At 46.0% G+C, this 27,116-nt stretch overlaps 2 protein-coding genes across 2 annotated transcripts; both read left to right on the top strand.

The window, feature by feature from the left end:
• Nucleotides 1–608: 608 nt before the first annotated feature.
• Nucleotides 609–5,961, top strand: LOC310659235 (struthiocalcin-2-like). The gene is made up of 6 exons (XM_083402491.1): nucleotides 609–703; nucleotides 894–972; nucleotides 1,865–1,959; nucleotides 4,087–4,236; nucleotides 5,039–5,162; nucleotides 5,705–5,961. Exons 2-6 carry the CDS (start codon nucleotides 906–908, stop codon nucleotides 5,773–5,775), a joined length of 507 nt encoding a protein of 168 aa, XP_083258617.1. The 5' UTR covers nucleotides 609–703; nucleotides 894–905; the 3' UTR covers nucleotides 5,776–5,961.
• A 5,234-nt stretch (nucleotides 5,962–11,195) lies between these two features.
• LOC310659239 (C-type lectin APL-like) lies at nucleotides 11,196–22,471 on the top strand. The gene is made up of 6 exons (XM_083402495.1): nucleotides 11,196–11,383; nucleotides 11,616–11,682; nucleotides 15,981–16,078; nucleotides 19,186–19,326; nucleotides 20,372–20,483; nucleotides 22,232–22,471. Exons 2-6 carry the CDS (start codon nucleotides 11,616–11,618, stop codon nucleotides 22,300–22,302), a joined length of 489 nt encoding a protein of 162 aa, XP_083258621.1. The 5' UTR covers nucleotides 11,196–11,383; the 3' UTR covers nucleotides 22,303–22,471.
• The last annotated feature ends 4,645 nt before the right edge of the window (nucleotides 22,472–27,116 follow it).

Raw genomic sequence — 27,116 nt, 5'->3', positions numbered from 1 at the left:
GGATCAGGACCGGCTGTTACCCCGACAGAGATAAAAGGCTGGTGGACCCCGCCCCAGGTTGTCGGAGCAACGTTGCTGTTTGCCAGAACCTGCCTGTGATCCTGTGCCTGACCTTGCCTGGTTTCCTGCCTTGGCCCGGTTGCACTGACTCCAAGTGGAACCCTTGGATTCGGGGCCAGACCTGGACTGTGTTACTCAAGTTACCGCCAGGCCCAGCACACTCTCCTCCTCTGGGAATTGGTCCAATCCTCTTTCAAAGCTATCCAAGTGGCAGGCAAACCTGCCTCCTGACGGAGGGAGTTCTGCAGGTTAACTCTGTGCCATGTGAAGAAGGACTTTCTGTCCTCTGTCCCAAGTCTGCCAACGTTCAGCTTCGTCAGATGTCCTGGATTTCTAAAGGTTATCGGAGAAGCTATAAGAACTTCTTAAGCGTGGGCACGCTTAGTTTGGTCGTCTAACCTGCAAGGACGAAGGGATCCAATTTCCTGTGTTCTTGCTGTGCCCATTTCCTTCCTCGCTCCGGGGGCACTGCTCAACCATGCAAGCCCTGAAATTAAAAAGAACTACGTGAATTTGGCTGGGGGCTGAGCCACAGCGGTTGTGCCTGACGTCTGCAACCCAGGGAACATTTGCTCATTCACCTGTGTGGCTTCACTTCCCCCAAGAAGTACGGCATTTTGCAGTGGAGAGAGACGTGCAACAGGCAAGTGAAACCCCTCCGCACCCCTTTTGCACCCTCAGGGGAAGCACTTTGAAAGAACAGGTCTCCCCATGGGGAAAAGGGAAACAAAGGTTGCTGGAAGGACAAGTCGGTTTGGATAGACGTTCTGCAAAAGGCGCTCATCTCAGCTTTTGTTCCTCTTGTTCCTTCCTTCCTCTCTCCACCACCCAAGGTCCCGATCCTGATGTCTCCGATCTCCTGCTTCCACTGTGTCCTCCTGGGTCTCCTGGCCACCGGCTTCTTCCCACGAGGTGAGTCCCCCTTTCTAAAGCCCTCAGAATCCAGCCCATGCTACACAAAGCAAACAAATCACAAATTTGAAGAGCTCAGAGGGAACCCCCAGCGGTCATCTAGCCCAACCCCCCTGAAATACAGGAACTGCAGCTAAATAATCCCTGAGAGAAGGCTATCCAGACATGGGAACCATCAGTCTCCCCAGGATTCGAGTTCCATTTACTGGTCCAGGACTAGCACGGCTTCTCCTGAGCTCCCTGCACTGCCCGGGGTTGGGCTAGATGACCTTTTGGGGGGGGGTCCCTTCCAAGGCCACGATTCTGTCATTCCTGACTCATGTGGAATAGAGACATGGAGCTGGGTATTGCCAGCATACTGTAAGCTGTCCCATTCCTCTGGGGGCTGTCCCTTCTGTGGGCACCGTTTGGGTGGGGGAAACTATATATATATATATATATAAAGGTTTATTTAAACATACCATTTTCAACAGTAATTAAACATATTTTTACATCTTACTCAATATTTTTGACTTCCATCAGTCCTGTCTGAAAACTTTCCAATCTAATCTCTTAGTATACATTCCGTATTTTCCCTGTTGCGTTTAAAACCCATAACCAATATCTCTGTTCCTTATCTGCTTTTCAGCACTTCATATATCCCTCCTTACAAAACTTCTTGTGGTCCTACTACCGTAATTTGTTGGCTACAATTGCTTTTCAAATAGTTCATCTACTTCTTCCAATCTTCTGTGAATCTCTGGTCCCGCAGGTTTCGAATCCTTCCTGTCCTGTTGTCCAATTCTGCATAGTCCATTGTTTTCGTCTGCCATTCTTCAGTTCGGGGAAACTATTTCCACCCCTCTCGTTCCAGTATTGTGTCCCTGACTATGTTTCTGTGCCCCACATACAGGCACCGAGGCAGTTGAGTGTCCCACTGGCTGGATGCTGCACGGATCCTACTGCTATGGAGTCTTCAGCACTAAATTGTCCTGGAAAGAGGCTGATGTAAGAGGGATGTTATTGTTGCTTGGAAGGCACCGAAACTCGTCTCGAGAGATGCTTGCGAGCAGAAAAGGGTCAGGCAGGAGGAGCTGCGTCAAGCAAAGGCCTTTGTTAGAATCACAGCGGCCTTATGATGGCCACACGGTCTATGGTTTGCTCCAAGGCAGCGCCCACAGTCCTCCCTGCCCTATTTCATCCTCGCAACCAGTGGCATCTTTCCCATACAGCTTAGTGGTTCGTTGCACCAGGGCAATGGCCTCTCAAGGGCGCCCCAGCGAGTAGGGGAGCTGCGTGGCTTTGCCAGTGGCCTCCCCTTTCCCTGAACGCCCACCAGCCGCTCCCTGTCAAACATATGGCTGGCAGGCACGCAGCTTCCTTCCCAAGCCTCCGTGGGAGGAGAGCGATTTTGGCAGATGCTTGGGAAAAGGTCACAACTCTAGGAAATGGGGGGGGGCACCAGAGGGATCTTTGCACCACGGTCGTTCAGCCCAGACACTGAGGTCCAGCTCCGAGGGCCTTCTGGCAGTTCCCTCACTGTGAGATTACAGGGAACCAGGCAGAGGGCCTTCTCGGTGGTGGCGCCCACCCTGTGGAATGCCCTCCTATCAGATGTCAAGAAAATAAACAACCACAGTGGTACCTCGGGTTACAGATGGTTCAGGTTACAGACTCTGCTAACCCAGAAATATTACGTCGGGTTAAGAACTTTGCTTCAGGATGAGAACAGAAATCGTGCGGCGGCAGCAGGAGGCCCCATTAGCTAAAGTGGTACCTCAAGTTAAGAACAGTTTCAGCTTAAGTTAGGGCACGGCAGGGTTGAGACTAGCAGATGACCAGGTGAAATCCACTTGGCGGCTTCCCATTAAACACCAAAGCTCCATCCCTTCCTCCTAGAACATGGGTTGGTAAACTAAGGGCCATGCACCGGATCAGGAACAATTGCCTTCTGAATCTGGCCTGTGGACGGTCCGGGAATTGCCGCGTGGATCGCCAGCGCATGCGTTCTTACCCCTCTCCCTCCCTCCCTCTCCCATGATGGCGGCGGCGCCTCCTCCTCCCCCCTCCCGGCTTCTCCCCGCCCTGCCTAGAGGAGGAAGGGGGCAGGGCTTTGTTGGTGCCAGCAGCAGCCCTCAGGCAGCCGCCATTTTAAGCAGCCCCTCTCCGGAGCCCTTTTGTGCACTGCTCAGCGTCCCTCTGCCACCACCGCCAGCCCCTGCCGCTCACAAGACACAGGTAAGCAGCCACTGGGGCTCATGGTGCTCTCACATCATTCCCCCCCCCAAAAAAAAATATAGTCCAGGCCCCCACAGGGTCTGAGCAACAGTGGAGCAGCCCTCTGCTGGAAAAGTTTGCTGACCCCTGTCCTAAAAGGTAAAGGGACCCCTGACCATTAGGTCCGGTCGTGGCTGACTCTGGTGTTACGGTGCTCATCTTGCTTTATTGGCCAAGGTAGCCGGTGTACAGCTTCCGGGTCATGTGGCCAGCATGACTGAGCCACTTCTGGCAAACCAGAGCAGCGCACAGAAGCGCCGTTTACCTTCCCGCCAGAGTGGTACCTATTTATCTACTTGCACTTTGACGTGCTTTCGAACTGCTAGGTGGGCAGCAGTAGGGACCGAGCAACGGGAGCTCACCCCGTCACGGGGATTTGAACCGCCGACCTTCTGATCGGCAAGTCCTAGGCTCTGTGGTTTAACCCACAGCGCCACCCACGTCCCCTTTTCCTTAGGACATCCTTATTTTCGTCGGAGAAATGTTGGAGGGTATGGAATTATGTGACACACACACACCCCCCCCCGAGCCAAAGAGATAAGTAGGTTAGGTATATTTAGCCTGGAAAAGCTGTTGAGCTTTTGTTTTGGCAAAGTTTTTTTAAGGAAAATCACCCAAAAAATCTACACGGGTTGCCCTAGGTCCTGGTTCACCCTGACATTTTAAATGATTTTCGGAAATTCTGCCCCGGCGCTATTTCCGGCAGACGGATCCTGAATATGTGTGGGAAATCTGAGACATATGGCAGACCTACTTTAAAAAAAGAGCGGCGTGTGCCATTCGTGGCTTCTTCAAGCGTGCAACAGCGAGCTACAAATCCAATAGTAATGAGCCCTGCTTTTTCTCGGACCAATTCAGGAGGACTGCATGGCTTACAGCAAGCGAGGACACCTGGCCTCCATCCTCTCGTCGTCTCAGGGTGCGATGATCAGCAGCCACCTCCAGACCCTGGAGGACGAAGAGGATTTTCCGACCGGTATCTGGATTGGAATGCACGACCCCAACAAGGTGAATGTACAATCCCAGACCTGCAGAGCCCTCTCTGCCAAAGCCCCACAGGGTAGAAGGTGTGGGTCAGAGAAGGCAGGAGCAGGGAGGTGCGAGAAAGCCAGAGAGGGGCACCAGGGATAATCATCATCACCATCATTTATTATTTACACCCCACCCATCTGGCTAGATTTCCCCAGCCCCTCTGGGCGGCTTCCAACAAAGTATTAAAATAAAGTGGTCTGTTAAACATTAAAAACTTCCCTAAACAGGGCTGCCTTCAGATGTCTTCTACATAGTTGTTTATTTCCTTGACATCTGACAGGAGGGAGTTCCACGGGGCGGGTGCCACTACCGAGAAGGCCCTCTGCCTCTTTTTCAGGCTAAACATACCCAGCTCCTTCAACCGTTCCTCATCAGGCTTAGTTTCCAGGCCTTTGATCATCTTGGTCACCCTCCTCCTCACACCTTCCAGCTTGTCAGCATCCTTCTTAAATTGTGGTGCCCAGAACTGGACACAGTATTCCAGGTGTGGTCTGACCAAAGCAGAATAGAGCGGGACTATGACTTCCCTTGATCTGGACACCAGACTTCTGTGGTTGCAGCCTAGAATAGCATTAGCTTTTTTTGCTGCTGCATTACGTTGTGGGCTCATGTTAAGCTTGTGGTCCACCAAGAGCCCCAGATCCTTGCTGTGAGGATTAAAGGGGGATGAGAACTATATAAGCATCCTTCAGCTCCTTGGAGGAATGGTGGCATACATATTAAATAATAATAATAATAACAACAACAACAACAACAACATCCGTCATCATCTTTACAGAAGGGATATTGGAAATGGGCAGATCGTTCGATACTGAACTATTCACCTTGGAGTAAAGAGGAGGTTTTGCCTGAACCTGGTACCCCGACAAAAGGGGGCTGCGTCTACCTGTCTGCCAGAACAGGTGAGGAGGTTCCGATTCCTTTCATTGTGCTATTTTACGTTTTGTTAATCTATACACATTTCATTATCATTATTTTAGTTTCCATTTCTTCCAACTGATTTTATTATATACTTTCTTTATATTTTATGGTTCATTCTATGTCTGCCAGGAGGTTAGCATTATCACAGTAATTTCTAATGTATTCTTTTTAAAATTATCCAATCTTTATTAACTTTTTGTATTGAGTTTCTTCTTATTCTCCCTGTCATCTTTGCGAGTTGTAAACATCCAATCATTTTCACTCGCCAGTTCGTTTCGGCGGGGATGTTGTCACTTTTCCGGTTCTTAGCTATTAGAATCCTAGCCGCTGTGGTTACGTACATGAAAAGGGGTATCAGATTTTACTTTATTTCAGTGGGCATTATCCCTAACAGGAAGTTTTTTGGGGGGAATGAAAATTTAAGAATCTTCTTAAGTTCATTATATATGGCATCCCAAAATCCTCTTATTCTTTTACACTCCCACCACATGTGCATAAATGTACCTTTGCTCATATCTTCCAGATTTTGCAAAATTTCACATTGCACCATGCTCAGAAAAGATGAGGTACATGTGCAAGATGGCGTTCGGGTGAAAGCAGCTGTCTGACTGTGTCTGCAAAGGACCCCTGGCAGCAGAAAAGCAGCATTTGGAGAGTCCTTGGACAAGAAAACCGGCAAAGAATGGCCCCTTCCCAACTCCAGCACACCAGGCCCCTCTCCTTTGTGGTGAGGCAAACTGGCTCCTGCTGAACCCAATAAACTATGTTTTGGTCATTCAACCGCTGACTCCTTTCTGTCCTGCAGACAAACTGGGGATGGGGATACACAGGGGAAGGGGGTTGCGGTGGGGACGGACCACCCCGGGGTGTCTTCGCTGAGGGGAGTAGCATTCAGCGTGCCACCTTGTTACAGTTTGTGGGTCGTAAATCCTTTGACCCACGGAGTCTGCTGCAACGGCATGCAAAAAATTTGATTTATTGCCACTCCAACAAATTTCAATGGCGCCCACACGCTGCCACTCACACACTGCCACTCTTCTCAGTTGTCGGAGCACACGCAGCGTAGAATGGCTTTGTCTGTGTCAACGTGGCGTCATTAATAATTCAGCTCGACACCAGTGCTTCTAATCTATCACTCTTTATTTAGAAGCTTGTTGTTGTTTAGTCGTTCAGTCGTGTCTGACTCTTCGTGACCCCCTGGACCAGAGCACGCCAGGCACTCCTGTCTTCCACTGCCACCCGCAGTTTGGTGAGACTCATGTTTGTAGCTTCAAGAACACTGTCCAACCATCTCATCCGCCGTAGTCCCCTTCTCCTTGTGCCCTCCATCTTTCCCAACATCAGGGTCTTTTCCAGGGAGTCTTCTCTTCTCATGAGGTGGCCAAAGTCTTGGAGCCTCAGCTTCAGGATCTGTCCTTCCAGTGAGGACTCAGGGCTGATTTCCTTCAGAATGGAGAGGTTTGATCTTCTTGCAGTCCATGGGACTCTCAAGAGTCTCCTCCAGCACCAGAATTCAAAAGCATCCATTCTTCGGCAATCAGCCTTCTTTATGGTCCAGCTCTCACTTCCATACATCATACTTCCATACATTTAGAAGCTTACAAAAACAGAAAAGAAAGACCTACAGAACCTAGCAGCTTTCTGTCTCTAACAAAAAGTCACTACCTTGCTCACATTCTCAGACAGACTGCTCCCAGAGAAAGCTCAGCCCCCACAGAACACAGATCAAAGGAAAATGCCCGGGTCATGTGGGCAGTGCACCCAGCGAATCAGAATGCTTCCTGGAATGTTAACCCTTAACTGTCCAGAACCACAACACACCTGCCCATGACTCCTAAGCCCATTGGCCGATGTGCTGGGCGATCTCCAGTCCTTGGAGCAGCTTCAGCGACCCCAGTTTCTGAAGCTGGAGCACACTGTATTCAGTAGAGTAAACGCTACGCAACGGAAGTGGTAGGGAGAGGCTGTGATGAGCATATTTACAAGCAGTTTATTCAGCGTACATCAGGACAAAAGGAAAAACATGTCTTCTCCCCTTCATATCCAAGCAAGCAGCTTAAGCAATAGCTACACACAAAATGGAAGTTCCCAGCAAGCTGTGCTGGAGTGTAAACAGGCATGTGACACACAACAATCATGCCTGTACTTAAGGTGGAACGGAATATCCCAACAATTTGGCGCGCCACCCGCCCATGACTCCCAAGCCTGCCCCACGGGAAGGGGGGAGCTAAGCTGTTTTGCCGGCGGCATTACCCCCCTCCCCCCTTCATTTTGACAGCTGGGGGAGGCTTGGGAGTTGCAGGCGGGTGGTGCGCTGAACGTCCGCCATCAGTGGCTTGCTCCGCCCCCGGCTGCAGAACACGCACAGGGTTCCGTGCACCCAAGCGGTTATCCCGGGCCTGGGAGGGCACCCTCCATGCCCTGTGCCCCTTAGGAGCGTGCCCACCCTGGGCAGTGTGGGCATATGCTCCACTGCTGGGAAGACATCCTCAAATTGCTTAGAAATCTCCTCCACGGGCATTTCCTTTAAATAATAATAATAAAAAATTATTGATTTTAATATCACCAGTCAACAGCATAACAAAGCAAATAACAAAAAAAAAAAAACATTTCTAGACATAAAAAATATTCCTTCCACCTATATTGACTTCCACTCTCCCCATCACAGGTTCCAAGTTTTCTTTATCAATTGCATATTATTTGATATCTACCTTACGTTTACCCACAATATCCACAATTTGTATAACGTTGCAGGAGTCATTCCAAGCCTGCTGGAGATTGCATATGATTACAATGTTCTTTTAAATGTAAACTGCATTTATCGCATTCTATTTTGAACCTCTGATCAGATTGATTCCTGATTCTCCGTGTCATTTTTGCCAATTCTACATAATCCAATAATGTCGCCTGCCATTCCAGTTTCATGTGTATATTCTCTCCCTCCCACCCTTTGGCTATTGGTGTTCTCGCAGTGGTGTCTGCATACATGAAAACCCTTCTCAAATCTCTCAGTATACTCATTACAGTGGTACCTCGGGTTACATATGCTTCAGGTTACAGACGCTTCAGGATACACACTCCGCTAACCCAGAAATAGTACCTCGGGTTAAGAACTTTGCTTCAGGATGAGAACAGAAATCGTGCTCTGGCAGCACAGCAGCAGCAGGAGGCCCCATTAGCTAAAGTGGTGCTTCAGGTTAAGAACAGACCTCCAGAACGAATGAAGTACTTACTCCGAGGTACCACTGTATACCTAAGAGAAAGGCTTCAGGTCTTTTGACAAAAGCTAAATTTAAACTTCTTTTAAAAAAAAATTCATCGTAAATGATTTCCCAAAATCCCTTTATCTTTTTGCAATTCCACCACATATGACACCTGGCACACTCAGCCTCTTTGCATTTCCAGCAGATGTTGGAGCTGGTTCTATACATTTTCAACCTCCATGGGCATTTGCTTTCTCTTGAGCAACCCTTTATCTGCTCTGCACAGAAGCTCTCCTTGCAGACTCATAGAATCATGGAGCTGTAGAGTTGAAAGGGACCCCCAGTGCTCATCCAGTCCAACCCCCTGAAATGCAGGAATCACAGCTAAAGAACCCCTGAGAGGTGGCCATCTGTTTCAAAACCACCAATGAAGGAGTCCAGCCAGTGCCGGATTTTGTATAAGCTAAACAAGCTATAGCTTATATATACTCTCTTAAGACCCCACTCTCTTGGGGGCCCCCCAAAAAATTTAAAGGAGGGGGAAAAACTGGATGTACATGGAGGCATATAAATTGGACAGGAAAATTGGCTTCCAGGTGGAAAAATCAAAATTGGAAACAGAACTGCTAGAACCCAAAACTAAGATTTTGTCAAGAATCTATAACTTGCTGTTGAAATGGAATACACAGGAGGAAACAGTAAAATCTGTAAAAATGATTAAATGGGCACAAGATGTTGGTCATAACATAATGATGGCTGACTGGGAACGGTTATGGACCACTGGCATGAAATTCACGGCATGCAATGCCTTAAGAGAGAATATTATGAAAATGATATACAGATGGTACATGACACCAGTCAAGCTAGCAAAAATCTATCATTTGCCCGATAATAAATGTTGGAAGTGTAAAGAAACTGAAGGCACATTCTTTCACCTTTGGTGGACGTGCCCAAGGATTAAGACCTTCTGGGAAATGATCTATAATGAAATGAAAAAGGTGTTTAAATACACCTTCCCCGAAGAAACCAGAGGCCTTTCTCCTGGGCATGGTCGGCCAACAGGTGTGAAAGAAGGATAGAACTTTCTTTATGTATGCTACAACAGCAGCAAGAATACTCATCGCACAGTATTGGAAGACACAAGAACTACCCACCCTGGAAGAATGGCAGATGAAAGTAATGGACTATATGGAATTAGCAGAAATGACTGGCAGAATCAGAGACCAGGGAGAAGAGACGGTGGAAGAAGATTGGAAGAAATTCAAAGATTATCTACAGAAATATTACAAGATTAATGAATGTTAGAATGACATCAGATTGAACGTAAAAGGTTATTAGTCAAAAGGTGTAAAATTAAAAGATTTAATATTTTGAGATGCTAAAGAGACTAAGATATATTAAGATATCAAAATTAAGATAAAGATTAGTTAAGGCAGAGGGAAGGGATTTGCTGATCAAATATATGAATTGGAATACAGTGAGGGGAGGTGTGGGGAAGTCTGGGAAATAAGTAAATGCAAGAAATATTATGAAGATGGAATTGTTTTTATTGGTTTTTTCTTTTTTTCCCTTTTTTGTTGTTTTTTGTTGTTTTGTATTTCTGTAATTTTGTATTTTTCTGTTATTGCTTGCTTTTCCTTTTTATGCAAAACTTTAATAAATATTATATTTAAAAAAAAATAAAAAAAAACCCTGGATGTACATTTCCAAAATATAAGATAAAAAATGGCAGGCAGGCTCTTTCCTGGACTCCAACTCTCGGGCCCTGGACTCTTAGCCTGGTGGTCCTGAGAGCCCAGCGCCTGGGTGCCCTGCACCCCTGGTGCCTATGCTTAAGACGGCCCTGGTATCCATTCAGGAAACGGAAAGTAGGTTGGTTTGCATTGAGAAGTGGATTCAGTCCACTCTGCCTACTTGTCAAGTATGGGAGTCCGCCCTCTCCCTCCTGGAAGCTCATGGATAAGAATTAATGAGCAGCATCTGGTAGATTTATAGTCTTTTTATGACAGTATCATGATGTGAACACGGATTGGCATCTCTCTGCAAGGATCAGAGTTGCTTGCACTGGATCAGAGTTGCTTGGAAGGGCGTACCACAGGGAGGGCGCCACCACCGAGAAGGCCCTCTGGCTGCTTCCCTGTAGATTCGCTTCTTGCAGGGAGGGAACCGCCAGAAGGCACTCAAAGCTAGACCTCAGTGTCCGGGCAGAACAATGGGAGTGGAGACGCTCCCTCAGGTCTACTGGGCCGAGGCCATTTAGGGCTTTAAAGGTCAGCACCAACACTTTGAATTGTGCTCGGAAACATACTGGGAGCCGATGTAGGTCTTTCAAGACCAGTGTTATGTGGCCTCGGCAGCCGCTCCCAGTCACCATTCTAGCTGCCGCATTCTGGATTAGTTGTAGTTTCCGGGTCACCTTCAAAGGTAGCCCCACGTAGAGCGCATTGCAGTAATCCAAGCGGGACATAACTAGAGCATGCACCACTCTGGTGAGACAGTCCGCGGGCAGGGAGGGTCTCATCCTGCGTACAAGATGGAGCTGGTAGACAGCCGTCCTGGACACAGAATTGACCTGTGTCTCCACGGACAGCGGTGAGTCCAAAATGACTCCCAGGCCGCGCAACTGGTCCTTCAGGGGCACAGTTACCCCATTCAGGATCAGTGATTGCTCCACAACAGCCCACCACCAACTGAACTGAGTCTCCCCCCCCCCAGCTGCAGGGGACTGAAATAACTTGAAAACATAAAGCCGTTGATCGATTGCAGCTGCCAAGTCCCATTTCTCTGTCCTTCCTGGTACCTAGATCACTGCTCAACCATGAGAGCATGAAAATGCACATTATCCGAGTTTGATGTAGCGTTGAAACACAGAGGTAACTTCCAGCATTTGCACCAGAGCAAAGAAACAGCGCCCACCTTCGCCTCGAACTCCTGCAAGAAAGATTGAGTTCTCTAAAGAAGGGAAGTTGCCATCATTTCTAACAGACACGGGCAAATAAGTGAGTATGGTGGTTTCATTCTGCCCATGACTTAAGAGGTGCTCAGTCGCTGTCGGTGACACAGCAGTTGAAAAGGGGGCGATGGATGAACTCAGTTGGAGAAGGGAGAGCAAATGTTTCTGGATTTGACATTTGGGCGCATATTGCAAGTTGTTTTCGAGGGACCTTCATCAAAATCACCTGGCCCCCCCATGCTGTTCCTACCCTTCCCTGTTTTCTCTCTTTTTCCCAGATGGCTCCAGCCTCCAGACTCCATCTCTTCCTCCTGGGGCTCCTGATCACCAGCTCCATCTCGCAAGGTGAGTCCCCCTTGGGATCCAGCCCTGGCGACGGAACCTAAGCAGTCATAGAATCATAGGAGAGTTGGGAGGTCATTCCCAGGGGTCATCTAGTCCAACCCCCTGAAATGCAAGGGGGAGAGAGTAGAAGCTTCGGGCTATAGGAGAAGCCCAAGTCCCCAGCCTCAGGCTTCTAGCAAAGTTGTGCCTTGGCTCCAACCTTGATTGATTGATTGATTGATTGATTGATTGATTGCATTTACAATCACACCTTGGTTGTTGAACGCCTTGGTACTCATCCGTTTTGGCTCCCGAATGCCAAAGTGAGTGTTCGGTTTGTGAATGTTCTTTGGAACCCAAAAGTCTGACATCGCTTCTGATTGAGCGCAGGTTTTCGAACGTTTTCGGAAGTCAAATTCCATTCGAGAACCAAGGTACGACTGTATGCCCCATTTTCTACCTAAGGAGGTAGGCTAGGCTGGGGGGGGGGGGAGAGACAGAGAGTGACTCTACCAAAGGGCAAGGATTCGAACTGTGGTCTCCCAGATCCTAATCCGACCTTCTGACCATTACAAAGGGACAGCCCAGCTCCCAGCTCTATCAGGGAGGAGACACGTGCCATCCTGTCCCTTGTTGTATAATGGAATTTTGGGGCTCTCCATTATTATTAATTATCATCATCATCATCATCATCATCATTATTATTATTTATACCCTCCCCTCCCCGGCCAGAGCTGGGCTCAGGGAGGCTAACACCGGAAAATCACAATAAAAACATAATATTTTTTTTAATTTTTTATTTATAAAATTTTTCAAATATAACAATAAAGGAAAAACATTCCATCCAAAATTTACATCCAATTCTAATCTTTCTACTTTCAGACTTCCCTCAGTCTATCTGGAAATTTTCCATATTATCACAATTATTCACATTTCTTCCATCTATATTGTTTTTTTAAAAAAAAACATATTAATCTTAACAATTATTATAAAACAATATTTCTTTCCATTATTATCACAGAGCTTCTTGAAAACCTACAAACGTTAATTGTTCTTCACATATATTTTTAATATACTCTGTAAATTTATTCCAGTCCTCGGTAAATCTTTGGTCTCGCCGGTTCAGAATTCTCCCCATTAATTTATCTAATTCTGCGTACTCCATCAACTTCATTCTCCATTCTTCTTTCGTCGGGATTTCTTCCTGTTTCCATTTTTGTGCCACCAGAATTCTTGCCACTGTTACTGCATATAAAAACAACTTCTCATCCTTCTTTTTTATATCACTTATTAGTATTCCTAACAGAAAAGTTTCTGGTTTCTTAACAAAAGTATATTTCAACATTTTTTTCAACTCATTGTAAATCATTTCCCAGAACCCTTTCATTTTTTTACATTCCCACCACATATGATAGAATGTTCCTTCTTTCTCCTCACATTTCCAACATTTATTACTAACTTTATACATCTTTCCAAGTTTGACTGGTGTTATATACCACCTATATAACATTTTCATAACATTTTCTTTTATTGTAGTACATGCAGTAAATTTCATTCCTTTGTTCCACAGTCTTATCCAATCATGAAATTGAATATTATAACCAAAATCTTTGGCCCACTGAATCATTGCAACTTTAACCTCTTCATCCTTAGTATGCCACTCAAGTAATAATTTATACATTTTAGATAAAATTTTAACATCATTATTCAAAATTTCTTTTTGAAATCTAGATTTTTCTTCTTGAAAACCTCTTTCCAGCATCTCTTTTTTAAACATCGCATTCAATTGGAAGTAATGTAACCAATCATACACATATTCTTTAACTTCATCGTATGGTTTCAATTTCCATTTATTTCCTTCTTTTATAATTAAATTCTCATATGTAATCCAACTCCCCATCATATTGATCTTCTTAACACTCATTACCTCCAATGGCAACAGCCAAAATGGGGTTTTAAACTCTAATATATTTTTGTACCTATTCCACACTTCAATCAACAGACCTCGGAAAATGTGATTTTCAAAACCTTTATGCACTCTTTTTTTCTCATACCATAAATATGCGTGCCAACCAAATCTATTATCATAACCTTCTAAGTCCAAAAGTTCTGAATTTTCTAGCTTTATCCATTCTTTCACCCAGCAAAGACATGCGGCCTCAAAGTATAAGTCTGGCAGGGCAAAGCCTCCTCTATCTTTTGCATCTGTTAAAATCTTAAATTTTATTCTGGGCTTCTTGCCCTGCCAGATATATCTTGATAATACTCTTTGCCATTCTTTAAATATCGTCACACCTTTATTTATTGGTATTGATTGAAATAAAAACAACATTTTTGGTAGCACGTTCATTTTTATCGTTGCAATTCTCCCCCAAAGTGATAACTTCATTCTCCCCCACACTTCCAGGTCCTTCCTAATCTTATTCCACATCGGTACATAATTATTTTGAAAAAGATCAATACTCTTGGGAGTTAATATTATCCCAAGATATTTAACTTTCTTAACCACTTCCATCTCTGTTTGTTGCTGAATTCTTTCTAATATCTCTTGGTCCATATTTTTAACCATTATTTTCGTTTTGTTCTTATTTAATTTGAAACCGGCAACTTGTCCAAATTGCTCTATCTCTTCTAAGACTTCCTTAACACTTTTAATAGGGTGTTCTATTGTTATAACCAAATCATCAGCGAAGGCTTTTACCTTGTATTCCTTACAACCAACTGTCACACCTTTTATCTGTTCATTACTTCTTAAAGTTCTCAACAAGACTTCCAGGACCGATATGAATAACAATGGTGATAAAGGACATCCTTGTCTTGTACCCTTAGTTATAGCAATATTTTCTGTCATTACATTATTAACAATTAATTTTGATCTTTGTTCAGAGTATATTGCCTTTACACCATTCACAAACGATTGACCCATATCCATAAATTCCAGATTCTTTAACATAAATTCCCAAGAAATATTATCAAATGCCTTTTCCGCATCAACAAATATCAACATCACTTGCTTATCTTTCTTATTAGTCAGATATTCTATTCTATTTATTATGTTTCTTATATTGTCTTTCATCTGCCTCCCTGGAAGAAATCCTGTTTGGTCCTTATGAATCAACTCCTTTAATATCTTTTTCATCCTATTTGCCAAAATATTAGCAAACATTTTATAATCATTATTCAATAGTGAAATTGGCCTGTAGTTTTTAACTTGAGTTAAATCTGAATCCTGTTTGGGAATTAGTGTTATGTACGCTTCTTTCCACGTTTCTGGTATTTGTCCTTCTTTCAAAATGTTATTCATAACTTCTACCAACGGTACAAGTACGATGTCCTTCATTTCTTTATAATATATTGCGCTAAATCCATCCGGTCCCAGAGTCTTCCCACTTTTTAGTTCTTTTATGGCCATTTTGATTTCTTCTATTCCAATTGGTTCATTCAATTTACTTCTGTTTATCTCTGAAGATTTTTGCACCCCTTTCTTCCTTAAATAGTCCTCCATCATCTTTATCTTGGATTTCTCTTTCCTTTTATATAGATCTCTATAAAAGTCCACAAATCCTTTCCTTATCCCTTTCGGATTCTCAATGTCTTGATCTTCTACTTTAATCCTTTTAATTATATTTTGTTCTTTCCTTTTTTTAATTTAATTTAATAAATAAAATTTTTAATAAAATTTTAAAAAATTAAAAAAATTAAAAATTAAAAATTAAAAAAATTAAAAAAAATTAAAAATTTTAAAAATTATACTAAAATTTTAAAAATTACAATAAAAACATAATAGGGGAGGGGAAGAGGGGGAACAATTTAAAATATGGGTTATGCAGCCTCATTTTAATAGTAGCCCATAGATCAAAACCAGAAGGGGAGGGAAACATAAGGGTCAGACTGAGTCCAAACCAAAGGCCAGGTGGAACAGCTCAGTCTTGCAGGCCCTGCAGAAAGATGTCAAGTCCTGCAGGGCCCTAGTCTCTTGTGACGGAGCGTTCCACCACGTCGGGGCCAGTACTGAAAAGGCCCTGAGACCAATCTAATCTCCTTGAGGCTCGGGACCTCCAAAGTGTTGTTATTTGTGGACCTTAAGGTCCTCCGTGGATCATACAAGGAGAGGCGGTCCCGTAGGTACGAGGGTCCTAGGCCCTGCCCATGCATTCCCAGCCAGGGTTTCCATGTGCCCTCTTTTTCTAGGACACGTCCTCTTTTTCATGGGTAACATTTGAGGCAAGTTGCATTTCTTTGCTTTGAACGGCCGTCATAGCGTCCTCTTTTCTACTCTTTGAAATGTGGCGACCCTAAATTCCCCGCCCCTTGAACAGGTGCAAAAGAAAACTTGAGCTGCCCGGAAAACTGGTTGGACATTCAGAAAATCTGCTATGGAGTCTTCGAAGCACGATCCTCGTGGCAAGATGCAGAAGTAAGGAGCGTTCCTATGGTGCCTTGAGGGGAACTGATTCTTGCCAAAATGAATGCAAATATTATTTTACTTGTGCTGCCGAAGCCGTTGCAAAGAAACCATAAAACAGAATAAGCCGCATAATTAAAATAATTATAGTGGGGTAGGAGAGCTGAATGGGACGTGGGTGGCGTTGTGGGTTAAACCACAGAGCCTAGGGCTTGCCGATCAGAAGGTCAGCGGTTCGAATCCCCGCCACGGGGTGAGCTCCTATTGCTCAGTCCCTGCTCCTGCCAACCTAGCAGTTCAAAAGCACATCAAAGTGCAAGTAGATCAATAGGTACCGCTCCAGCGGGAAGGTAAACAGTGTTTCCGTGCACTGCTCTGGTTCCCAGAAGTGGCTTAGTCATGCTGGCCACATGACGCGGAAGCTGTACGCCGGCTCCCTCAGCCAGTAAAGCGAGATGAGCGACACAACCTCAGAGTCAGCCATGACTGGACCTAATGGTCAGGGGTCCCTTTACCTTTACCTAGGAGAGCTGAAAATAACACCAAATACATTTCACCTCTGGCAATCCATGCTCCCCTTGGGTTTTAGATAGCACATGGGTAGAAGAGTCTAAAAAGACTGGGACAGGAATTTTCACAGCCCTCTAGTAGCTATAGTGGCCCATTTACCAGAAGTAATGCATATAGCGTGGGTAGGCAAACTAAGGCCCGAGGGCCGAATCCGGCCCAATTGCCTTCTCAATCTGGCCCTCGGACGGTCCAGGAATCAGCGTGTCTTTACATGAGTAGAATGTGTGCTTTTATTTAAAATGCATCTCTGGGTTATTTGTGGGGCATAGGAATTTGTTCATTCCCCCCCCCCTCCAAAATATAGTCCAGCCCCCCACAAGGTCTGAAGGACAGTGGACCAGCCCCCTGCTGAAAAAGTTTGCTGACCCCTGGATAGAGCATCAATTCTGGAAGTGTATACTCCAGGGGTACCAACTTGAATAAAATATTGGAGGGGGGAATAAGTAAGTTTTGCTCTTCATATTCGATCCTGCTGCACAGACACCATTTGAACGGCAATGTCTGCCAACTTGGGGGGGGGGCAGCCCTCTCAAATATTTTATTAGGAGGGGAGGCAAAGACCCTTTGGCCCCTAGGAGTTGACTCTTACGGTATATACTTGATTCTGACCAAACTAAGCCTCCTACAGCAAAATATACATCAGGACAGTGAAAAAGAACCATCTGAAACATCCAAAAGAACAATAATTAAGTCAGTGTTATGCTTAAATCCAGGGTTGCGGGTGGCGCTGTGGGTTAAACCACAGAGCCTAGGACTTGCCGAGCAGAAGGTTGGTGGTTCAAATCCCTGCGACGGGGTGAGCTCCCGTTGTTCGGTCCCTGCGCCTGCCAACCTAGCAGTTCGAAAGCACAAAATGCAAGTAGATAAATAGGTGGGAAAGAACTAGGTTTCTATGGTACTTCCTACTTGCAGGACTCGGGTGGCACTGTGGGTTAAACCACAGAGCCTAGGACTTGCCGATCAGAAGGTCGGCTGTTCGAATCCCCACAATGGGGTGAGCTCCCGTTGCTCGGTCCCTGCTTCTGCCAACCTAGCAGTTCGAAAGCATGTCAAAGTGCAAGTAGATAAATAGGTACCACTCCAGTGGGAAGGTAAACGGTGTTTCCGTGCGTTGCTCTGGTTCCCAGAAGCGGCTTAGTCATGCTGGTCACATGACCGGCTGTACACCGGCTCCCTCAGCCAGTAAAGCGAGATGAGCGCTGCAACCCCAGAGTCGGCCACGACTGGTCCTAATGGTCAGGGATCTCTTTACCTTTACCTTTTATGCTAAAAGCCAGATCAAAACATGCACCAGCATTCTGCATTTCTGGGCAGGCTGGCCGAGAGAAGAATGTTTTCCACAGGCACCAGAAAGTATGCAGCGAAGGCCCTTGTCAAGAGGCGGGGAGTTCCAAAGGATGGGGCCTGGTTTCTCACAAATGTGGAATTAAGCAGCCCCTGTAACAGAGCCAGTTCTGAAGATTGAAGGGGTCGAAGTGGGTGCAAATGGAGTGGGGCGATTTCATGGGTGCACCACTCCCAAGTTGTTAAGGGAATTATACACTAAATAGGAACAACTTGAACCTGGCCTGGGAGCAAACGGTCAACCAGTACTGAGATCTAATCACGGGTGTCATATGCTCACAGGATCTTCCTGCTTTTCACCTGCCCACCCCCAATGTGCAACGCTTGGAGGACTTTCAAGATATCCTTCAGATTTCCCTGCCCTCACCTTACCTTTTGAATGCACAGGGAATGGGCATAGTTCAGGCATGTCCAGCAGGTAGATCGTGATGTGCCAGTAGATCACTGGAAGTCTGTGGTAGATCACTGGTAGATCACTGGCTCCCCTAAAAAGCTCAACAACTTTGACCTGAAACCCCCAAAATGGTCACTGCCAGTTTTTAACTCTGTGAGTAGATTGCAGTCTCTTGGGAGTTGGCCACCCCTATAGTTCAATGGAGCTGGACTCCATGTAGAGGCCTTGATTGATTGCTTGATTTTCCCAGTAGCATGTCTTAACTTCAACCCAACTCTTGGGGGTTGGCCACCCTTATAGTTCAATGGAGCTGGACTCCATGTAGAGGCCTTGATTGATTGCTTGATTTTCCCAGTAGCATGTCTTAACTTCAACCCAACTCTTGGGGGTTGGCCACCCTTATAGTTCAATGGAGCTGGACTCCATGAAGGCCTTGACTGACTGACTGACTGACTGACTGACTGACTGATTTTCCCAGTAGCACGTCTTAACTTCAACCCAACTCTTGGGAGTTGGCCACCCTTATAGTTCAATGGAGCTGGACTCCATGAAGGCCTTGACTGACTGACTGACTGACTGACTGACTGATTTTCCCAGTAGCACGTCTTAACTTCAACCCAACTCTTGGGAGTTGGCCACCCCTATAGTTCAATGGATGTGGACTCCATGCAGGCCTTGATTGATTGATTGATTGATTGATTGATTGATTGACTGATTGATTGATTGATTGTTGGATGGATGGATGGATGGATGGATGGATTTTCCCAGTAGCACGTCTTAACTTCAACCCATTTCTCTTGCTCCCACGCAGAACAACTGCCAGAAATATGGCCCCAACGCCCATCTCTCCTCCATCCTCACCGCGGCGGAGGGGTCTCTGATCAGCCGCTACATCCTGGCCAAGCATCCCGGTTCCGAAGGAGTCTGGATCGGACTCCACGACCCATCCCGGGTGAGTGTCTGAACCTCCCCCTGGCACCCTGGCTGGGCGCAGAAGGTGTGGGTCCGTGTATGTGGGAGCAGGGGGGTCATGAGGTCCAGCTCCGAGGGCCTTCTGGCGGTTCCCTCCCTGCGAGAAGTCAGGTTGCAGGGAACCAGGCAGAGGGCCTTCTCTGTGGTGGCGACCACCCTGTGGAACGCCCTCCCATCAGATGTCAAGGAAATAAACCACTATCTGACTTTTAGAAGACATCTGAAGGCAGCTCTGTTTAGGGAAGTTTTTAATATTTGATCTTCTAACATGTTTCTAATGTTCTTTATTATTATTATTATTATTCTGCTACCTCATGGCTTCGCCATTTTTTTTGTCCTCCAACAGTCCTTGAAATGCAACTTTAAAGGTAAAGGGACCCCTGACCATTAGGTCCAGTCGTGGCCAACTCTGGGGGTTGCGTTGCTCATCTCGCTTTATTGGCCGAGGGAGCCGACATACAGCTTCCGGGTCATGTGGCCAGCAGGACTAAGCCGCTTCTGGCGAACCAGAGCAGCACATGGAAACACCATTTACCTTCCTGCCACAGTGGTACCTATTTATCTACTTGCACTTTGATGTGCTTTTGAACTGCTAGGTTGGAAGGAGCTGGGACCGAGCAACGGGAGCTCACCCTGTCGCAGGGATTCGAACCGCCGACCTTCTGATCGGCAAGTCCTAGGCTCTGTGGTTTAACCCACAGCACCACCCGCATCCCTAAATGCAACTTTATTCAACCCATTTTTTACTGTGCACGCAGAGCCCTCCTTGAACTTTAAGTAGAGTCGGTTTTCGCTCTCCTTTAACCTTTTGTGACCAGGCTGCCCTCTTGCATACATGTTCTGTCCCAGCTAATAACGAGTTTTGCAGAAATTCCACGTCAGCTTCCGAAAACTGTATGACACCTTTCCAGGGAAACTGAAAGTTTCCAGTTTTTCCAGGGCATGTGCAGAGTGCCGGCCGAACCAAGCACTCCAGCCTTACCTTCTCTGAGAAATAAACTGTCCGTTTTTTGCTCTCTTTGCAGAGTGGAAAGTGGAGATGGGCAGATTCCTCCACAGTCTTTTTCTTACCTTGGATTAATTCCGCCCCACAACCTTCGTGGACCGAATTATGTGCCATGCTGACATATGACAAAGGTAAGAGGGCAATCGGGCTCAAGAGCCTTTGCAAATGAGGAATGCAAAAGGGTTTTGAATTGCAAAAGCTTTGGGGGAGAAAGGGGGAACCTGGATGGCTGGATTTTCCCAGTAGTGATGTATGGAAGCGAGAGCTGGACCATAAAGAAGGCTGATCACCGAAGAATCGATGCTTTTGAATTCTGGTGCTGGAGGAGACTCTTGAGAGTCCCATGGACTGCAAGAAGATCAAACCTCTCCATTCTGAAGGAAATCAGCCCTGAGTGCTCACTGGAAGGACAGATCCTGAAGCTGAGGCTCCAAGACTTTGGCCACCTCAGGAGAAGAGAAGACTCCCTGGAAAAGACCCTGATGCTGGGAGAGATGGAGGGCACAAGGAGAAGGGGACAGCAGAGGACGAGATGGTGGGACAGTGTTCTTGAAGAGACCAGCATGAGTTTGACCAAACTGCGGGAGGCAGTGGAAGACAGGAGTGCCTGGTGTGCTCTGGTCCAGGGGGGTCACAAAGGGTTGGACACGACTAAACAACAAGAAGGATGGCTGGGAAGGAAACTTCACTTGTCTGGGACTCAGAAACAAAAGCCCAGTTGCTGATTTCTCTGCATTGGGAAGCGAGAGACCAAGGAGAGATGATGTCGTTTTCAAAAAAATAATATTTTTTTTATTGTTTTTCCAAAAAAATTTAAAACAAACAAACATATTAACAAACAAACAAACATAAATCTCAACCATATTTAAACCAAACTTTGTATCATTGTTAAGTGACTTCCTCGTATCTCCCTGGTTGAAGTTTAGTGTATAACATTTTAACAGTTTTCCACAACCTAAATTCTTAAAAAAAATTACTTAAACACTTAACATCTTTCTTTCTTTCTTTCTTTCTTTCTTTCTTTCTTTCTTTCTTTCTTTCTTTCTTTCTTTCCAATTCAGCCTGAAACATATTAATTCATCACATTATATATCTAAATCCTAAGCCTATCTGGTATTTGCAAGCTTTTCCAATTAATTTAACTTAACATATTTAACTAAATAGTCTTTAAATTTCTCATTCTGCCTAATGGTAGGTCCGGCCCCAACAGGGATGCAGGTGGCGCTGTGGGTTAAAGCACAGAGCCTAGGACTTGCCAATCAGAAGGTTGGCGGTTCGAATCCCCACAACGGGGTGAGCTCCCGTTGCTCGGTCCCTGCTCCTGCCCACGTAGCAGTTCAAAAGCACGTCAAAGTGCAAGGAGATAAATAGGTACCGCTCTGGCGGGAAGGCAAATGGCGTTTCCGTGCACTGCTCTGGTTCGCCAGAAGCGGCTTAGTCATGCTGGCCACATGACCCGGAAGCTGTACGCCGGCACCCTTGGGCAATAAAGCGAGATGAGCACCGCAACCCCAGAGTCGGCCACGACTGGACCTAATGGTCAGGGGTCCCTTTACCTTCTGAAGGGATCTGAGACCCCCGCCTTACTTTATAACTTCTTACTTTATATAGTTGGTCCTTTCAACAGCCTAATTAGCTGTCTAGAAAGTGGAATGCTTTCTTTTTAATTTCTCCTTGGCAATCTGATTGTAGTTTTGTGTTGTGCACAGGAATGACTTGACTTAGTTGGATGCACTGCTTGAGCAAACCTTGGGAAACTGTTAGGGCAAACCATCTTATTCTGCCTAATGGTAGCACCGGCCCCAATCACTGAGGACAGGGGAAATCAATCCAGTGCAGACAGACGCAACCTGTTCCTTCCTCTGCCGTTGTCTTTCAGAGTTCACAAAATGGAAAGCTGCCCCCTGTGCGCTGAGGCTGAGGTATATGTGCAGCTTGCCCCTGGAATGATGGCAGCCGTTCGTCTGGGCGCTCAACGAATGAAGCCAAGAAACCAGCCGAGAGCGACCCCTGACCAACCAGCCCCTGGCAAGCCAGCCCCCTTCACCTCTGCTCCCCACAGCCTTGCAGTGGTAAAGATGTTGCGGTTGTGCTACCTAACCTCTTTACTCTGTACCTTTTGAGAATCCTTGCTCAAATAAAATAAAAATATTTTAGCTGACTTTAGTCCCAGAGATTTCTTACCGAGTCCTAAATTCTTTGATTCCAAATGAGCATCACCCTGTTCCAACGTGGTCTTTGCCACTTGCGGCTTAAGGCCCTCGTATTTACGGGACCGTCTCTCCTGGTCTGCCCCGCAGAGGACCTTAAGGTCCATGAATAATTATAGTTTAGAGGTCCCTAAGGAAGTCAGACTATCCTCCACCAGGGCCAGGGCCTTCTCAGTGATGGCTCTGACCTGGTGGAATGCTCTGTCCCATGAGACCAGGGCCCTGCAGGATTTAACATCCTTCCGCAGGGCCTGTAAGACAGAGCTATTCTGCCTGGCTTTCAATTTGAACCTGGCCTGATCTTTTATTCCCCTTCCTCCCCCCCCCCCCTCCACTTTTATGAAGATTACCTGCTCTGGGATCCCACAGCTAATTCTCCCCTGGTCTCCTCGCTGGCCCAAAGAGGACTAATTTAGCCAGCTAGCCCTTGTGATCATCTAATGTTTATTGGATGGATTTCCCCCCTAAATTGAATTTTGAATTTATTGTTATTCCCGTTTTATACTGTATTTTATGCTGTTTTTGTTGCATCAATTAAGAGTTACAGCCTCTTTTTCTAGAAAAATAGCACTGCTCTTAAGGCTGCAGCCTCCCTCTTCATGTCTCCACTCCCCTTGTCTGTATTACACTAGAGTATAATAAGTGCCATGGCAGTGGTAGCAGGCTGGAAAGGAAAAGAAATTTCATTCTCCACTCCCTCCCTGTTTTGGATGCAGTGTGGCAAATGTAGGTTTGCCATATTTCAAAAAGTGGAAATCTGGACAGTTTTTGAACCGTTTTTAAGGGAAATTGTCAAAAATGACACTGCAGACATGGGTTGCCATATGTCCAGATTTTCTGGGATGCTTCATCGATTTCCGACCAGACACAGCTTCCGACCATCGATTGCCAACTATTTCCAGGAAATTTTGGACGTATGGCAATCCTAGGTAAATTTCTTTTCCTCAAAGGCTATTGATGTCATTTCTGGTAGGTGTCATTTCTGGAACCACCCTTCCTTCTCTCTGGCACTCCAGCCCAAAAAGTAGGTGGGAGTTAAAAGGAGGTTGGGGCTGGGTAGAGGGGGATCTGGGGGTGCAGAATTTAATAGGGAGGAATGTAAAGTATTGCACTTGGGCAAAAAAAATGAGAGGCACAAATACAAGATGGGTGACACCTGGCTTGAGAGCAGTACATGTGAAAAGGATCTAGGAGTCTTGGTTGACCACAAACTTGACATGAGCCAACAGTGTGACGCGGCAGCTAAAAAAGCCAATGCAATGGGGCTGCATCAATAGGAGTATAGCATCTAGATCAAGGGAAGTAATAGTGCCACTGTATTCTGCTCTGGTCAGACCTCACCTGGAGTACTGTGTCCAGTTCTGGGCACCACAGTTCAAGAAGGACACTGACAAACTGGAACATGTCCAGAGGAGGGCAACCAAAATGGTCAAAGGCCTGGAAACGATGCCTTATGAGGAATGGCTAAGGGAGCTGGGCATGTTTAGCCTGGAGAAGAGGAGGTTAAGGGGTGATATGATAGCCATGTTCAAATATATAAAAGGATGTCACATAGAGGAGGGAGAAAGGCTGTTTTCTGCTGCTCCAGAGAAGCGGACACGGAGCAATGGATCCAAACTACAAGAAAGAAGATTCCACCTCAACATTAGGAAGAACTTCCTGACAGTAAGAGCTGTTCAACAGTGGAATTTGCTGCCAAGGAGTGTGGTGGAGTCTCCTTCTTTGGAGGTCTTTAAGCAGAGGCTTGACAACCATATGTCAGGAGTGCTCTGATGGTTGTTTCCTGCTTGGCAGGGGGTTGGACTCGATGGCCCTTGTGGTCTCTTCCAACTCTATGATTCTATGATTCTATGAGTTTTAAATTCGTTGTTATCCGCCCTGAGTCCAGTTTTCTGAACTAGGAAGGGAGGGGTATAAATAAGCATTTATTTATTATTATTATTATTTGCTACAGTCTAGCTATCTTCTTTTTCTTTGGCGATCCCTCGTAGCCAAAAAAGATTGTCTTCCACAAACACGGTTTTAACAGTGAGTCCGTAAGTGACTGTGGAGGCCAATTCTGGATCGACACGTCCTTCCACAGTGGGGACATTGGTTTACGGAATGGAGTTGATCACGGTGAGGATTTGCCAAGCGTGCCTTCCTCTTGGCACATTTCTCCCTTGTGTCCTGTGTTCGAGTGTCTTCAAAGCCCATGACATCTTTGGGAAAGTCTGTTCTCCAACTGGAGCGCTCGCAGGCCAGTTGCCGGAGTTCATACTACATTTTTAAAAAGATTTGCCTTGAGATATATTTTGTTTAAAGAAGTTGTGTAAAGAGGATGCAGGTGGCGATGTGGTATAAACCACTGAGCCTAGGACTTGCAGATCAGAAGGTCGGCGGTTTGAATCCCCGTGACGGGGTGAGCTCCCGTTGCTCAGTCCTTGCTCCTGCCAACCTAGCAGTTCAAAAGCACGTCCAAGTGCAAGTAGATAAATAGGTACCACTCTGGCGGGAAGGTAAACAGCGTTTCTGTGAGCTGCTCTGGTTCACCAGAAATGGCTTAGTCATGCTGGCCACATGACCTGGAAGCTGTACGCCGGCTCCCTCGGCCAATAAAGCGAGATCAGTGCCGCAACCCCAGAGTTGTCTGCAACTGGACCTAATGGTCAGGGGTCCCTTTACCTTCTCAAGGGATCTTAGCCCCACGGCTAAGGGGAAGGGTGGTCTGGCTGGCTGTGCAGCCCAAAATTTCCAAGCACACTGTCCAGGCTTGTGCCCGGGGAGGGGGTCACTTTGGTGCTACGAACGTAGCAAAAGCAGCACAGGAGGGAGCAATGGAGAGTTGCCAGTCTCTACAGCCACAACTGGCGCTGTGATTCCCCAGTGGTTTGACTTCACCCCCAGAGGTGCGCTCCATTGTCTCTCGACAATGGTTAAGAGTAAGGGCAAGAAACAATCCTAGGCTGTAAGTTATAGGAGTGCAGAGCTAGAAGGGACCCAGGGCGGAGGTCATCCTAAGGTCTGGGGGTAGGCAACTTAAGGTCCGGAGGCTGGATACGGCCCAATCGCCTTCTCAATCCGGCCTGTGGACAGTCTGGTTATCAGCATGTTTTTACATGACTCGAATGTGTGCTTTTTCCAAAAAATGCATCTCTGGGTTATTGGTGGGGCATAGGAATTCGTTCATTTCCCCCCCAAAAAATATAGCCTGGCCCACCACATGGTCTGAGGGATGGAGGACCGGCCCACGGCTGAAAAAGTTTGCTGACCCCTGATCTAGTCCAATCTCTTGCACTGCAGAATTCACAGGTGAAATATCTCTGACATAAACACCAGTGAAGGCCGTGAATTAGCCGGAGGGTGATTCAAACCCAGGAAAGGGGCACAGGGTGGGATGATTTGGTTTCACAAACTGAGGAAAAACTTATGTTCTGCTGCATGCCTCATATAATTGCAAAAAAAAAATGGGGGTGGGGTGGGGGCTGGTCCTGTCTTTTTCCCGTTCATTAAGCCTGAGAACAGATGGCAATTCGACGGGCGATTACCTGGCTCATTCATTTGTGAATAAGAACGATCAGGAAACGTCAGCCGATAACATCAGCAGGCCTGTACATAATGTAAGATATAAAAATGCAATGACACGTGCGATGCAAAAGTTCATCGCACCGTCGTTAGGCAGGATGAAAGCCATTACGTAATGTTTTAATCGCTATACTGGGCCAGGACTGGGAGTCCTGTTTCTAGTTATGGGCATCGCAATTTAAGGAGGATATTGACAAGCTGGAAAGTGTGCAAGACCAAGATGATCAAGGATCTGGAAGCCAAGCCTGATGAGGAACGGTTGAAGGAGCTGGATATGTTTGGCCTGGAGAGGAGGAGGCTGAGAGGAGATACGAGAGCCGTCTTTAAACATCTCAAGAGCTGTCCCATGCTCTGTAGAAAGTGCAACTTGGAAAAAAGAGAATGCATGTATTTTTGTAAACTAAGAAATCTTTCATAAAAATATATTTTTTAAAAAAGAGAGCTGTCCCATGGATGACTGAGTAAGCATGTTTGATCCCGCTCCACAGAGCAGCTGTTGAAAGAATTTAATATTAAAAATATTATTATTATTATTATTATTATTATTATTATTATTATTATTATTATTGATTCCACATAGCTCTGTGGGTAGAGCTCTTAATCCCAGGGTTGGGGATTCAAACCCCACATTGGGCAAACGATTCCTGCATTGTGGTGGAGTTGGACTAGATGGCCCTAGTCTGATTCTACTGTTAGAATCATAGAATCATAGAATCATAGAATCATAGAGTTGGAAGAGACCACAAGGACCATCGAGTCCAACCCCCTGCCAAGCAGGAAACACCATCAGAGCACTCCTGACATGGTTGTCAAGCCTCTGCTTAAAGACCTCCAAAGAAGGAGACTCCACCACACTCCTTGGCAGCAAATTCTACTGTCAAACAGCTCTTACTGTCAGGAAGTTCTTCCTAATGTTTAGGTGGAATCTTCTTTCTTGTAGTTTGGATCCATTGCTCTGTGTCCGCTTCTCTGGAGCAGCAGAAAACAACC

Source organism: Podarcis tiliguerta (genome assembly GCF_965153285.1).
Source record: "Podarcis tiliguerta genome assembly, chromosome: 10".
NCBI classification, from domain to species: Eukaryota; Metazoa; Chordata; class Lepidosauria; order Squamata; family Lacertidae; genus Podarcis; species Podarcis tiliguerta.
Note: the sequence above shows the minus strand (reverse complement) of the source record. Positions and strands in the feature narration are given on the sequence as shown.